Here is a 17037-nt window from a genome sequence, read left to right as displayed (position 1 = left end):
ATAAAGCAAAGCAGTTCTAGTCGGGTGGGCGGGTGCCAGCAGCGTTCGATTGAAGAGCATGCATTTAGTTTTACTAGTGTTTAAGAGCAGTTGGAGGCTACTGAAGGAGTGTTGTATGGCATTGAAGCTCGTTTGGAGGTTTGTTAACACAGTGTCCAATGAAGGGCCAGATGTATACAAAATGGTGTCGTCTGCGTAGAGGTGGATCTGAGAGTCACCAGCAGCAAGAGCGACATCATTGATATACACGGATGGTGGTGCCAGGCAGAACACTCATTACTCATTGTACCTGGGTCAGCTGTGTACCTGGAATCTAGCTCTTCCCTTCCCATCCAGTCTATCAATCACACAGGCCATGAACCTCCTAGGAACACTTCCTCCTCCACACAGTTGTACAGCTGTACAAACGATTAAATCAAACACAAACAAGAATCATTCATTCCTCAGAAACATCACATAGCACCTGATCATCAGACTTTCTGTATACATAGTTTGAGATGATAGGCCTATTGGTGAGTAATCAATAGACCATAGTGAGTCATCAATAGACTACAGTGAGTCATCAATTGATTATAATAAGGACATGTCCATGCATTGATAAGTGTACCTGGCAAATGTCCCAGTATAGAGAAATAAAGACTCTGCTGTGGTTTTGGGTCAGTGAGGTCCTTGCCGTTTTAGTGTTGATGTAATAGAGCATGTTTTCTCAAGGAGGGTCTAGGCCCCTTCCTTCCACATAAAGGTTTGCATTTCTTCAGAATTGCAGGGCATGGTGAGGTAGGCCTATATCAGAAGAGTGTCTGTCTGTCAGTGAGTGTGTGTGTTCTCACAGAGACAGACAGACAGAGAGCAAGGGGGGAGGGAGAGAGAACAAACACATGTGGCAAATGCAGATGTCCTCTCCTGAGCATAATATTTGCAATCTATAAGTAGACAACATATTTCAACCTCAGGAATATACAGTACAGTGAAGGCTGCTGAGGGGAGGACGGCTCATAATAATGGCTGGAACAGAGCTAATAGAATGGCATCAAACCTGTTATTGATACCGTTCCACTAATTCAGCTCCAGCCATTACCACGTGCCCCTCCTCCCCAATTAAGGTACCACCAACCTCCTGTGATACATACCATATGTTTACAGAAGGACCACATGCATTTGTCACAACATGGTGCAGCTGTCTGGCTGCAGTTCAGCAATCCTTTTTGCGCATGCACTTGTCCATCATTAGGGCCAATAGCATGCATGCCCAATTGATTTATGCGCCTCCCTCCTCCTGGGGTATTTGAGTAGTGATTGGTGTTACTATCTGTCTTCTGCACCTACGTCACTGTCCTTTATAAAGTAGTCTACTGAGTTTAATTCAGTGTCAGAGTAGAGAATAGAGTTTTGGAGCAGAGTCAACACATACATATAGTTAGTAGAACTTCAGGTTTTGGCGACACATCACGGGTTGGCATACGTCCACTGTATGCACAAAGTTGTAGGAGTTGCTTTTGAAAGTGAGTTGCGACTGCGGTTGACATCCAGTCACCACGGACGGCGCCTTATAAACAGACGGATTGGATTCCAGAAGCTCTTCCTTGAGAGCGGTAGAGATTCCTGTTAACGGGTACCACTCGTGCTCAGCATCTCAAACTGACTTTTCTTGGCAACTTCCAGCTACTGGACGATCCTTCTCACAAGCAACAGGTTGAATTGGTGAAATAAATAGCAGAAACTATGCCCAGCAAAAGCGAAGATTATCGGCCAAGACTCTGCGTGCTGGAGAAAGGGGACAATGGGTATGGGTTCCATCTCCACGGTGAGAAGGGTAAGACCGGGCAGTTTATACGGCTTGTGGAGCCCGACAGTCCGTCTGAAACTTCGGGGATTCGCGCGGGGGACCGACTAGTGTTCGTGAACGGGGAGAACGTGGAGAACGAGAGCCATCAACAGGTTGTGTCCCGGATAAAAGCCACCGTGGGCCAGCTCGAGCTCATTGTTATCGACCAGGACACTGAGCAACTGTTGAAAAAACACAAGATGAAGTGTCTCAAAGAATATGTCACGGAGCGCATTCCTTTACCCAGCGACGACGAGTCAGAAAGCGAAGATGTGAAGGAGAACGGGACACCATGCGGGACACCGAGAGAATCCACACCTGTTCCGGAAAATAACGGAGAGCTCCATAGCCACGTAGAGATCCATAGCCACGTTGAGAAAAAGCTGAGCATCAACTCTGAGAAGGTGAGTGTGCCAAAGTGCAAAACCAGAATAATCTATGAAATTGTTACTTTGGATCATTGATGTAGCCTGGTGGTCACAGTAGGTTATATTCCGCAAATATACAATACAGATTCAGTTACAGTTTGCGTAATAGTACCACTGACACTGTCCTAGGGATTTCAATTAAACGAATGTGATGGTTTTTTTTATTCATCCATTTATTCACCAACAATGTAATTACAATATCTTAACTTTTCAGTCTCCTGTTATGTAAGTGCACTGTGAAAATAACATCATTAATATGGTCAGCTGCAAAGCCCAGTATTCCCACTCTCTTCATTGTAGCAGTTTTGGCAGAGGTAGCAGGTCGTAGGCGAGTCAGTTGGCTGCACATTTGTTGTGGGTGGTGGGGGGTATAGGAGAGGAAGGACAAACAGCCTGCTTCAGCCTCGAGTTCAAGTCAACATTACCGTAGTACTGGGGCAGGAGTCAGTCAGTCAGTCTCTCTCTCTTTCTCTCACTCACTCACTCATTCACTCACTCACTCACTCACCACTCACTCACTCACTCACTCACTCACCACTCACTCACTCACTCACTCACTCACACACACACAACACACTGTGGCTCCAGGGGTCCTGTTTATAAACTTCTTATGAAATTATTATACATCATAGTATTAACACCCATCTTTTCAGCTCTAAGAATTTACACTTTCATTTTCACAGCTGTAGAATGCTTAACTCCCTTGCAGTTACAGAATCCCTGGCATGTTTCCAGAACACTGGAACTCTATTCACCTGTTCTTACTCTGCTAATCACCAACATCCTGATCTGTCTCTGGCAACAAGGGTCTCCAGGGCTAACATCTGCCACCTTCAATTTGACAGTGATGCTGCACACCACACACATTTGGGGGAAAGGGCAACACATCTTTTTGTGTTGTTCTGAGGTTTGAGAAAGAACTGACACTTGACATTGGGGTTGAAGATAAAGATTTTGAGGTTTGCTGAAGCAGATGTCTTTGAACACATCACATCAAACATATTTCTGGTTTCTTCATATTTTCATTACTCGCAATTTAATGCACCCACAATGGAACACAAGAAACAAATCAAAATACAATTCTTAGTCCTTGATTATGACCTCCCGCTGTCTATGAAAACAAATGTAAGAGTTTCATTCCAAAACGCTATATATCCATTTTCAGAAATGTTGGTCAATTTGCTTATATTGTTTAAAGAACTTATGAAAGAGATTTGTGTGTTTTTTCACTATCTTATTATGTCATGAGGTTGTTCAATGACAGACATGTATTTTTTTTTAATGGTTTCATTTCAGAGAAGACAAATAATCATGTATTTTTTAGCAAAACGCTATATATCCGCCTCACTCTCAGATAAATAAGTAGTACTGCTAGGTTTTACACAGTCAAATGTAACACTTTTTTTTATATATATAAAGAACTGTACAAATGATACATTTGTGACATCAATATTTAATTTTGTTATTTTTATTAATCAATGCAGTAATATGAGATCTGTGTGTAAAACATTTATAGTGCACTAGTTTTGACCAAGGCCCATAGGGTTATGGTTAAAAGTAATGCTATTTAGGGAATAGATGGTGCCGCCGAAGATGGCGGCCTCGCGACTAACTCTTAGGAAACTTTGCAGTATTCTTTTTTTTATGTACTATTTTTTACATTATAAGCTCAGAAAGTGTTTTGCATCATTACATACAGCCAGGAAAAACTATTGGATATCAGTGCGGCGGTAACTCACCAGCATTACGACCAGGAATACGACTTTCCCGAAGCAGATCCTTTGTTTGCTCTCCCCAGGGCAACTGAACTGATTCCAGCGGCTGACCCAAAACATCGCCGGCAGAGGAGAGGCCTGCTGGTTCGACTTAGGAGGCGCGCACACCACCCACCGCTTCCGAGTATATTACTCGCTAATGTTCAATCTTTGGTTAACAAGCTCGATGAACGCCGGGCAAGGATTTCTTTCCAGAGAGACATCAAGGCCTGTAACATACTCTGTTTCACGGACACATGGCTTTCTTGGGATATTCTGTCAGAATCGGTCCAGCCAGACGGGTTCTCAGTTCATCGCGCAGACAGGAATAAACATCTCTCCGGGAAGCAGAAGGGTGGAGGTGTGTCTTTCATGATTAACAACTCATTTTACATTTTAGTCATTTAGCAGACGCTCTTATCCAGAGCGACTTACAGTTAGTGAGTGCATACATTTTTATTTATTATACTGGAATCGAACCCACAACCCTGGCGTTGCAAATGCCATGCTCTACCAACTGAGCTACATCCCTGCCGGCCATTCCCTCCCCTACCCTGGACAACGCTGGGCCAATTGTGCGCCGCCCCCCATGGGTCTCCCGGTCGCAGCCGGCTACGACAGAGCCTGGATTCGAACCAGGATCTCTAGTGGAACAGCTAGTACTGCGATGCAGTGCCTTTAGACCACTGCGCCACTCGGGAGGACACTCATGGTGTAATTGTAGTAACATACAGGAACCCGAATCCTTCTGTTCACCCGACCTAGAATTTCTCACAATCAAATGCCGACCGTATTATCTCCCAAGAGAATTTTCTTCGGTTATAGTCACGGCCGTGTATATCCACCCTCAAGCCGATACAACGACGGCCCTCAAAGAACTTCACTGGACCTTATGCAAACTAGAAACCACATATCCTGAGGCTGCATTTATCATAGCCGGGGATTTTAACAAAGCAAATTTGAGGACTAGGCTGCCGAAGTTCTATCAACATATCGACTGTTTTACTCACGCTGCCAAAATCCTCGACCATTGCTATTCGAACATCCGGGATGGTTATAAGGCCCTCCCCTCCCCTCCTTTCGGCAAATCTGACCACGACTCCATTTTGCTTCTCCCTTCCTATAGGCAGAAACTCAAAACTCAGGAAGTACCTGTGCTAAGGACTATTCAACGCTGGTCTGACCAATCGGAATCCACGCTTCAAGATTGTTTTGATGACGCGGACTGGGATATGTTCCGTGTAGCTTCTGGAAATAATTTAAACGAATACACTGAAACGGTGACTGAGTTTATCAGGAAGTGTATAGGTGATGTTGTGCCCACTGTGACTATTAAAACCTTCCCTAACCAGAAACCGTGGATAGATGGCAGCATTCGCGCTAATCTGAAAGTGCGAACCACCGCATTCAACCATGGCAAGGTGACTGGGAATATGGCAGAATACAAACAGTGTAGCTACTCACTCCACAAGGCAATTAAACTGGCAAAACATCAGTATAGAGACAAAGTGGAGTCGCAATTCAACAGCTCAGACACGAGACGTATGTGGCAGGGTCTACAGACAATCACGGACTACAAAAGGAAAACCAGCCACATCGCCGACACCGACGTCTCGCTTCCAGACAAGCTAAACACCTTCTTCGCCCGCTTTGAGGATAACACAGTGCCACTGACGAGGCCCACTACCAAGGACTGTGGCCTCTCCTTCTCCATGGCCGACGTGATTAAGACATTTAAGCATGTTAATCCCCGCAAGGCTGCCGGCCCAGACGGCATCCCTAGCCGCGTCCTCAGATCATGCGCAGATCAACTGGCTGGTGTGTTTACGGACATATTCAATCTCTCCCTTTCCCAGTCTGGAAATTCGGCTTAGCACCTAAAACCCTCAAAAACTTTTACAGATGCACAATTGAGAGCATCCTGTCGGGCTGTATCACCGCCTGGTATGGCAACTGCACCGCCCGCAACCGCATGGCTCTCCAGAGGGTGGTGCGGTCTGCCGAACGCATTACCGGGGGCAAACTACCCGCCCTCCAAGACACATACAGCACCCAATGTCACAGGAAGGCCAAAAAGATCATCAAGGACATCAACCACCCGAGCCACTGCCTGTTCACCCCGCTATCATCCAGAAGGCGAGGTCAGTACAGGTGCATCAAAGCTGGGACTGAGAGAATGAAAAACTGCTTCTATCTCAAGGCCATCAGACTGTTAAATAGCCATCACTAGCACATTAGAGGCTGCTGCTGCCTATTGAAATCACTGGCCACTTTAAGAAATGGAACACTAGTCACTTTAATAATATTTACATATCTTGCAATACTCATCTCATATGTATATACTGCATTCTATTCTATAATATTATATTGTATCTTAGTCCATGCCGCTCTGTCATTGCTTGTCCATATATGTATATATTCTTAAATCCCATTACGTACTAGTTTTGTGTGTTTTAGGTATATGTTGTGAAATTGTTAGATATTACTTGTTAGATATTACTGCACTGTTGGAGCTAGAAGCACAAGCATTTCGCTACACCCGCTATAACATCTGCTAAACACGTGTATGTGACAAATATAATTTGATTTGATTTAGATTTTACATTTTAGTAATCTTATCCAGAGCAACATACAGTTAGTGCAACCACATTCAGTGCCTTCAGAAAGTATTGACACCCCTTGACTTTTTCCACATTTGGTTGTTGTACAGCCTGAATTTAAAATGGATTTAGTTTACATTTGTTGTCACTGGCTTACACACAATACCCCATAATGTCAAAGTGGAATTAGGTTTTTAGACATTTTTACAAATTAATAAAAATGTAAAGCTGACATTTATTGAGTCAGTAAGTATTCTACCCCTTAGTTATGGCAAGCCTAAATACGTTCAGAGGTAAACATTTGCTTAACAAGTCACTCTGTGTGCAATAATAGTGTTTGACATGATTTTAGAATGACTACCTCATCTCTGTACCCCACACATACAATTACTGTAAGGTTCCTCAGTTAAGCAGTGAAATTCAAACACAGATTCAACCACAAAGACCAGGGAGGTTTTCCAGTGCCTCACAAAGAAGGGCACTTATTGGTAGATAAAGCAGACATTGAATATCCCTTTGAGCATGGTGAAGTTACATTTTGGATGGTGTATCAAAATCACTACAAAGATACAGGCATCCATCCTAACTCAGTTGCCGGAAAGGAAGGAAACCACTCAGGGATTTCACCATGTAGGGCAATGGTGACTTTAAAACAGTTACAGAGTTGAATGGCTGTGATAGGAGAAAACTGAGGATGGATCAACAACATTGTAGTTAATCCACAATACTAACCTAATGGACAAAGTGAAAAGAAGAAAGCCTGTACAGAATAAAAAATATTACAAAACATGCATCCTGTTTGCAACGAGGCACTAAAGTAATACTACAAAAAATGTGGCAAAGCAATTCACTTTTTGTCCTGAATAAAAAGTGTTATGTTTGGAGCAAATCCAATACAAAACATTACTGAGTACCACTCTCCATATTTTCAAGCATAGTGGTGGCTGCATCATGTTATTTGTATGCTTGTAATTATTAAGGACTGGGTCGTTTTTCAGGATAAAAAAAGAAACGGAATGGAGCTAAGCACAGGCAAAATACTAGAGGAAAACGTAGTTCAGTCTGCTTTCCACCAGACATTGGGAGATTAATTCACATTTCAGCAGGACGATAACCTAAAACACAAGGCCAAATCTACACTGGAATTGCTTACCATGAAGGCAGTGAATGTTCCTGAGTGGCTTAAATCCTGAGTGACTTAAATCTGCTTGAAAATCTATGGCAAGACCGGACAAAAGTTGTTTAGCAATGATAAACAATCAATTTGACAGCGCTTGAAGAATTTTGAAAATAATAATGGGCCAATGTTGCACAATCCAGGTGTGGAAAGCTCTTAGAGACTTACCTAGAAAGACTGACAGCTGTAATCACTGCCAAAGGTGATTCTAACATGTATTGACTCAGGGGGTTAAATACTTATCTAATGAAGATATATTATAGTTTTATTTTTCATATGTTTTTGTACAAATGTTAGAATTTTTCTTCCACTTTGACATTAGAGTATTTTGTGTAGATTGTTGACAAAAAAATGACAATTCAATCAATTTTAATCCCACTTTGTAACACAACAAAATGTGGAAAAAGTCAAGTGGTGTGAATTCTTTCATAAGGCACTATATCACAGTCAAATATACAGTATACAAATATTCCAGCTAAACAATGGATAGGTAGCGTTTTTCTAAATAACACATTTGAATAAACATTTTATTTATCTGAGAACAGTAATATTTTACACACACATGAAGGTACCAATAAGCAATCATTTTTTGTGAAAAAGACACAAATGTGAAAAATGTGTGGATAAAGCGTTTTGGAAATCATCTCTTCAAATGCGCCTCACATTGTTCAATGTCTGTTTCTCACTTTATTTATTATTTAAAGGGACTACATTTTGTCTTCACATCCTCTTTATACCCTCTAGCCAACAGCATGCACATGACGTGGGTTCATTAAAACATTGAAGAAAAGACAGGGCATTCCAAAACATCTGTGCCCCCTGGCGTGTCCCGGATGTTCACCCCTGGGGCTCTCCCAGCCCCTCTCAGCCCCTCTCTCTGGTTCCTCTATTGCCATGGTGTAATAACCCAGACTTCATCACTGACACTGCAGTGTCTGTTTGGGTCTCTGTGTTCCAATTTGGCGCTCCGAGTGAATCTCACTGCTGAGTGATTTGCTACCATAAACAACAGTCTCACTACCATACCCTGCAGTGCCCAGCCATGAGCAGCCTACTCATGTGTTGGACAGGATGCAGCCAGCCATACACATGTGCAGCATCTTACGGGCTGCTCGAGGGGCATTTCGCTACACCCGCAATAACATCTGCTAAACGTGTATGTGACAAAAAAAAAATATTTGATTTGACATCATGCATATCCTGTGTATGCTATGTGTACATGTACCGTATAAAGTTGACATGTTTGTGACTTGAACTCCTCCAGTATTACACTTCCAATAGAGCAGTAACCCACTGTGCTCTCATTGACTTAATCAATAGTATGAGCAGGATTTCCAAACGGTTTAATCTGAACTTGCAGGGAAGGTAATGGGGGTCATCTAAGAAACCTTATGAAAACCCTGTTTCCCTCACCTCCACCCTTAACTTCCATGTCTCGTCTCCCAATATCCAAAACACAGCAATTCCACCCCACCTATAGGCCCTGCTGTGTCCTGGCTGTGACGCGGTGTCTGCAGGGTAGTTAAGTGCTGCATCTGCCTCATCTCTTATCACTGCTGTGTGTTAACATTACAAGGCAGCCAAGGGCCCAGTGATACACATTAGTGTGGAAGGTAGAGGACTTGTGCCACATAAAGACACAGCAATACTGTTGTGCAATGTTGAACAATCTATCAGATCCCGTCAACAGGTGAACATGTTACAGTACAGCAGGCCACAATATCACATTAGTTAACTCTATAGACTAGAGCAATTGAAGCTCATGGAAACAATGTACTGTATATTAGTGTAAATGGCTTACTGTAAATGGCCCTCATTTGTCTGGGCATTTATTGTAAAGCATCTACAGGTCCTGGAAAATGACTCAAGCACCATAGAAAAACAGGCGCAGTTATGTTGTTTGTCTTAGAAATACACACCGATTGTTCCTCTGTTTACTTTCAAGCTCACCCAGATGGCCTAATGGAGTTGTGGTATTATAGTTAACGCTGGCACGCAACTCAGAAGGAAGTGTTCCATGAACAAACAAGACCACCTCTGTACCGCTCATATTTCATTGGTTGAATTATAGTTTTCATATTGGACATTTAATGTTTCCCTGGTTTCTTGTGTGCTTGATTGCTTTCTAAATCAAATATGCACACAAAGTATAGGCCTAGTTAGAGAGAATACATTACTTGACAGTTTAAAGGCCAAGTGCAGTCAAAAACGTGATTTACTTGTGTTTTAAATATTTCCACACTGAGGTTGGAATAATACTGTGTATTTATGGAAATTATGATACTGCCCTTTTAGTGTGAGAGCTGTTTGAAAAGACCACCTGAGATTTCAGCCTGTTTTGGTGGGATGGAGTTTTGGCCTGCCTGGTGACATCACCAGATGGTAAATTAGTTAATATACCAATAAGAAAGAGAGGTCTAAACCTCTCTGCCAATAACAGCTAGATTTCAGTTTTCCCCTCCCCACTCAGACCACTCCCAGACATTCCTCGCAAAATTATTGCTTGAGAAATTGCTCTTTGCTAAGAAGCTATTTTTAAATTGTTTAACCATTTAAATGTAATACAATCACAGTAAGGTAATTCATTGGAACCCAGAAATGATTTAATATTGAGATACAAACGGCTGCATTGGACCTTTAAAGAAACTCCCCCTACTGCTTTAACACTTGAAGGTTGAGAAGATCACAAGTGGTAAGCCTATAATGGAGCAGTGGCAGTGACACAGGCTTAGACGATATTGCTATGTTCCAGGAATTTTCTGCCTGCATCCTGTCCGGCATTCCTCTACCCTGGCCCATGCAGTCAGTGTGACACACAAACACACACGCACATGGCCTGGGTGGTAAATACACAGCATGTTGGTTTAGCAGTCTCTAGATGTCTTTAGCACCTGCCTGTCCCTGTCTTTGAAGAAAAACAAAAGAGGGGACCAAGAGGAATGCCTTCTCCGGAAACCAAGGAGTTAGTTCAGGAGTTGCCTTGGTTACACTGATGTGGTCTGTGCTAACCATGTTGAGTGTGGGTCTGTGTGTGTGGAGGTGAGAGACAAAGTGAGAAACAGAGCTGTGAAGCAATGGAGAGGAGGAAAGTAGAGCTGGAATGTTTTGAATGCAATTAGGAGTTGCAGTCTTTTCTGTTGTTAGAAACCAAGGACAGAGATAATCTTTCCAGCACTCTAAGTTTGATTGTCTATTGCTTCTCTGATAGCCATTTAAGTGGCCACTGCACACAAAACAAGCCATTGGATTCAAATGGCTTTCTCTGTTTTCCCTGCAGTAAAATATAACTCCCATTGTAAAATGCAGTGGAGTGGGGATGAATGCTATAACCAGCACACAAGTCACAACAGGTTATATTTTGGCTGCCCTTATTACACCCTTAACAGATGTAGGTGCCTCTTGTCATATTGACTGGATCCTATGGGAAAATCTGTTATTAAAGCCACTCTAAACATCTGATAAAATATTAAAATAAGGGTGTGATGCATGGCTTGAGTTGAGCCTCCAAGTTTATTTTCTATCCACTGTATCTATCTTATCTGTTTGTGTTATTGTTTTGTGTGGGTGAGGCGCCTAATTCCCTCCGTTTTGCTTTTGAGGAAAGCCCACATCAACAGAGGCTTTGGTCCATTGAGATTCCACTGGGAGACTGAGGAGGATGCCAGCCAGCCAGTCAGCTTGGGGTTTCTGGAGTCCTCATGAATGACTGCCTGGTTAAATAAGCCTGTTTTTAAAGGCAAATTACAGTAGAGAAAGAGTCCTCCGTGTGTCAGATGAAATCAACTGTGACTAGTAGGCTGAGAGTTCTGCTGTTCAGGGAGGGGCCGTTGTGTGTGTTCCATGTCTTGGAAGAAGTCTGTAGAGAACAGTAACATAGAGACTTCGCCCGGAGAGCAGGCGACATGCAGACAGGCCTTTAGGCATATGCCAGTTGGCTGTCTGTCTTCACTGGGCTGTCTGTCTGTCTGTCTCCACCAGGGTTCTACCGGAGACCAAGCCTGTAATCTACTCATTCATATAAAAGCTGCTTATTAAAGAGCATGGGTCAGCCACTGACACACCCACTGCCTCTTGGCTTTTTGGCCCTTGTGGTGTGCCGTAGAGGGGAGAGGCTTTTGTTATGGCACAACATGGTTCCTCAGGCATCGGAATATCCAACGTTAGTGACTGTGTAGGAGGATTCACTCCCTATAATGGTTTTTCTCCCACAGAATGGAGTGCGTGGGTTGACGATGGCTTTAAATTGTTTAATCTGGTGATCGAGGAGCGAGGAATTCGTAAAAAGGAGACCACATTTCACATGCAAGTCAATGTGTTCCCAACGTGTGGCAAGGCTTCAAGTTTAAATAGATTTCAAACCAGGCCTTTTATTTAAGCATTCCTGATGGATTACTTAGTGGGTTTGGTTATTGACCTATAGTGGGTAATAGTTTATTTACTGGGTTATAGTTATGTATTTCAGACCAAGTCACTGTGTGTACTTCACCATGTTCAAGTTAGCTACGACACAAACCCTGACATAATTTATGTTAGCTTTACCAACTACTCAATCAGACGCTGATGCCATACAATCCACAATGGCTGTTCAATATAACATTGTCCTGCCATTTAAAGAAAATATGTCAACTCTTCATGAACTTCTCTTATAAATATTTTAGGAACCGGGCGGCCACACCTTAGTTTGTGACTCTCTCTTTAAATCTCCTTAGCGTAGCTTGCTTCTGTGGGAATCTTTTCCTGGGGCCTTGGCCAGCACAGAGACTCCAGAAAGCTTAGGCTGGTTTCCTGTCATTGTTGTTGGTGGAGGTAGAGAGAGTCAGGCAGACCCCCTCCCCCTCATCCCCCTCTTCTGCTCTCTCCAAAATGGGTTGCCTCTACTGGTCACAATGAAAACACCTAATCTTTATAACTGTCATTTCTCTACAATTACTACAGTCTACAGCCCTCAAACTCAACTCTGGACCTCGAAGGCAGTTCCACTGCATTGTTTTCAATAGTTCCCCTCTAACCAGAGACTGATTTAGACCTGGGACACCAGGTGTGTGCAATTAATTATCAGGTAGAACAGAAAACCAGCAGGCTCCGGACCTCATAGGGTAAGAGTTGAGTACCCCGATCTACAGTATACACACAGTAAAGTGTTGATCAAACTGATAGGATAGCATGCTAGTGGATAACATGCTAACTCATGTGGACTGTTTAAGTCAAAGTCAAACCTCTTACTGTAGTTGATGGCATTTCATGTAACTTTGGTCAAATCTGGTAGACTAGAGCAGCGTTTCCCAACTCCAGTCCTCCAGTATCTCCAACAGTACACATTGGTATTGTAGCCCCAGACAAACACACCTAATTCAACTTGTCAACTAATCATCAAGCCCTCAATGAGTTGAATCAGGTGAGTTTGTCTGGGCCTACAACAAAAATGTATGCTATTGAGGGTACTTGAGGACTAGAGTATATAATTTATATAGCCCGATTACCCCATTGTTTGTGATGTGTGGTCACGTGTAGGGCGTCTGTCTTGTGTATTTCTTGTGTATTTGCTCAATCACGTGTGTGTGTGAATGTGTGTGTGAGAATGTTTGGGAGTCACCCTTTCCTTCCCTCCTCTTTGTTGATTGTTGAGCAGTATGTTCCAGAGGAAACGGTCCACATGACAAGACAGATAGCGTGGAGGGCTAAACACAGGGTCACAGGCTTCATTGTGTTTCAATGGAAGGATCCATTTATTTGTGTACTGTGCAGTCAGTGTGTGTGTGTGTTCTGCCAGCTTCTCTGTCTGTGTGTGTGTGTGTGTGTGTGTGTGTATGTATGCGTGTGTATTTGTTTGTAAAGGGTAAGAGTTCAGCAGCTTGTGAGTGTATTATGTAACTAACTCTGTCTTACACACCCCCTCTAGGCTATAGGGTCAGTCCTGTAGATCTGGTTCTCTAATAACGTTTAGTTGTTTCATACAGACTCTGTGATTTTGGATTAGATCTACTGCACAAAATAGTAGCCTATAGTTGTAGGCATCACATGGACAGAGAGGTGCATTGGAAGTCCCTCACTGCAGGTCACTGGACTCCCTGCTCTGTGTGTTCTCTGTCTCCAGTCTCGTCTGGGGCCCAGGGTGGAGCTCTGGCCATACATCCACACCCACCATGGCCCTCTTCCTGAGCCCCAATGGCTTTCTCTGAGGAGCTGTGTGTGTGTGTGAGAGCGAGAGAGAAAGTTGAGAGAGCGAAAGAGTAGATGGTAGAGGGTTTGTAGTACAGTGACCAGTGAGAGCTACTTGGTGAAGTGAGCCAGTGACTCTGGCCTAAAACAGCAGCACCACTGTATCTCCTACAGTATAGGGCCAGGACACAGGGCCAGGTCAGGGTGGGGTGGAAGTGGACCCCATGAGGAGGAGGGGGGGGGGCTTGCTACAATGCCACATTCCATTTCCCATTCCATACCCCTAAGGGTTCATAACCCCTCCCTGACAATGAGGGAGAGGGCTGCACCCTCCAATGATAGGGGTAGGGGAGGAGAAATGAATGACACCCTGAAATAGACTCTCCCTCACTCGCGCCCAGCCATGACACCATACAGGAGGACCAGGACAGACTATACAACACATACAGGCATAGTGTTGACACTGTGTACTGTCTGAAAGTGGTTCTATCGAGTTACGAAAGGCCAGGGGCATAATCTATTCTACAAGTGTGTGTATGATGTTGCTTTCCGCAGTTTTGGTGAGCTTGGTTATGTTATCAAAACTGACTACAGAGTGACAGCAAAGTGTGGGCAAATGCTTGTCACATTTTGACCATCCACAGCCTGAATGACGCCACACAGGATGTCACAACATTCTCTCTGACTTATTCAACCCTCTCATCCATTCCTAGCCCTTTTTCCTCTCCCCTCTGAGCTGGCAGTATGATCTCATCTTCTCTGTCAATCTGTGCAGTGCCGTGTTCTCTGTGGGAGACATTTTGTGTGCCTGTACCTCATTGGGCGGAGGTCAGAAACAGGAAGCATGGCCTCACAGATAAACCATGTTGACTCCTCAGGCCTGGTGCCTGATAAGGTAGGACTAACACACTGATAGAGAGCCATAGGGATGGAGGAGAGACAGCTGCTTTGGAAAGGTGTGTCCTGAGAAGAGACAGAACTAGAGATTTGATTGACGGGTATTGACGGGCACTTCAGTACCTAATCAAGGCACACCCACCCATTAGTGTTAAAATATCAACATTGGCACCCCCCATAATTGTTGTGATTGACAATGGTCCACTATTTTTAGTGAACCCACCACGAGTAGCTTGTAATCCGAACCCTGGGCAGAGCCATCCCATAGGTGGCCGTTGTAGACCCAGTCTGTTCCAACTTCAAATGGAGGTGGATAGTAGCAGTGGTGGAAAAAGTACCCAATTGTCATACTTGAGTAAAAGTAAAAATACCTTAATAGAAAATGACTCAAGTAAAAGTGAAAGTCACCCAGTAAAATACTACTTGAGTAAAAGTCTAAAAGTATTTGGTTTTAAGTATACTTAAGTATCAAAAGTAAATGTAATTGCTAATATATACTTAAGTATCAAAAGTAAAAGTATTAAGCAAACCAGACAGCACAATTTACCCAATTTCTTTTACACGGATAGACAGGGGCACACTCCAACACTCAGACATAATTTACAAACAAAGCATTTGTGTTTAGTGAGTCTGCCAGATCAGAGGCAGTAGGGATGACCAGGGATGTTCTCTTGATAAGTACATTTTTTTCTGTCCTGCTAAGCATTCAAAATGTAACAAGTACTTTTGGGTGTCAAGGAAAATGTATGGAGTAAAAAGTACATTACTGTCTTTAGGAATGTAGTGAAGTAAAAGTAAAAGTAAAAGTTGTCAAAAATATAAATAGTAAAGGAAGGTCCAGATACCCCCCAAAAAAAATACTTAAGTACTACTTTAAAGTATTTTTACTTAAGTACTTTACACCACTGGGCAGTAGGGTGCATTGTTCACCCCTGCCTGCCCTGCAGCTGGCTCAATGGCCTATCCTGAAATGGAACACCCCCGCACTGCTTCAGTGGCGCGCTCCTAGTCCTTACACCCAATCTACACGAGGGAAGACAACTTTGCCAAACTGACTGAAAAAACAGCTTTACAACAGTGAGTTTGTCAGAGTCAGACACTTATTAACTCTCTCCCCTATAGGGGTTTGAAAGGGTCACTAAATTAAGCTCTTATCAAAATTACACATGACAATCACGAGGTTAAGGATTTGTCCTATTCCAATGAGTAACCATGGAGCTTTTGACTTTGTTATCTCTGAGATTATTCTTTCACCTGATCAAAGGGGCGTTGCACAGCTTCCCACCACTTATTAAAACCCCAGGAGTTAGAGGCCCTGTTTAAAAGTTGCTGTGATAGCAGGCAGCAGCAGTGGACTGACTGCATGACAGATCTATTGAATATAGAGGTCGGCAGAATGCGTGCGGAATGCCTGGGTTGATGATTTGCGGGGTGTGTGGCAGAGGTGTATGCGTAGACTTTGGACCTTATCGATGGGACAAAATGCAGCCATGTGCAGCATGGAAAACTCTGCGAGAGCCAATGCCTATCAAGAAAAGCAAGACACATTCTCTGTCCATTACAGCTGCAGGAAAATATATATTGTATGGTGTTATCATGAATTATAAACTGGGTGGCCCTGAATGCTGATTGGCTGAAAGCCGTGGTATATCAGACTGTATACCATGGGTATGACAAAACATGTATTTTTACTGTTCTAATTACGTTGGTAACCAGTTTATAATAGCAATAAGACACCTCAGGTTTTTGTGGTATATTGCCATTATACCACGACTAAGGGCTGTATCCAGGCACTCCGCGTTGCGTCGTGAATAAGCACAGCCCTTAGTCATGGTATATTGGCCATATACGAACCCCCCCTCGAGCATTATTGCTTAAGAATAACATTATTTAACATGAGTCTTTTTCCTGGATGTTGCCCTGTAGTTGAGTCACTCAGAGACCCTGGCATTCTGTATTAATAATGACACACATTACCCGGCTACAGTATGATGATGTCCTGTTAAATACACAGTAGTTACACTTCAGTTCTCCACTGGCTTCAAATGGGGAAAATATTAACCAGGCATCTGACAGTGGCAGCTGCTGGCATGGTGTATGAAGCTGTTTTCAAGATGGTGAGGTGTTGACTTTGACAGCTGCCTTAGTGTTCCATTAGAATGGCCCTCTGTGTCAAATATGGTCAGGGGAAGAGAAT

General features: G+C 43.2%; 1 protein-coding gene across 1 annotated transcript in view; it reads left to right on the top strand.

Annotated features, from left to right (window-relative positions):
* Window positions 1–1222: 1222 nt before the first annotated feature.
* Window positions 1223–17037, top strand: part of LOC121551102 (Na(+)/H(+) exchange regulatory cofactor NHE-RF1) — a 33826-nt gene continuing 18011 nt past the window's right edge. The window contains exon 1 of the mRNA XM_041863649.2: window positions 1223–2229. Within this exon, the coding sequence (XP_041719583.1) occupies window positions 1723–2229 (507 nt within the window). The 5' untranslated portion in view covers window positions 1223–1722. The remainder of the gene's footprint in view (window positions 2230–17037) is intronic.

Source organism: Coregonus clupeaformis, unplaced genomic scaffold (genome assembly GCF_020615455.1).
Source record: "Coregonus clupeaformis isolate EN_2021a unplaced genomic scaffold, ASM2061545v1 scaf0772, whole genome shotgun sequence".
Classification (NCBI taxonomy): domain Eukaryota; kingdom Metazoa; phylum Chordata; class Actinopteri; order Salmoniformes; family Salmonidae; genus Coregonus; species Coregonus clupeaformis.
The sequence above is the reverse complement of the archived record's forward strand: the minus strand, read 5'-3'. Positions and strand labels throughout refer to the sequence as shown.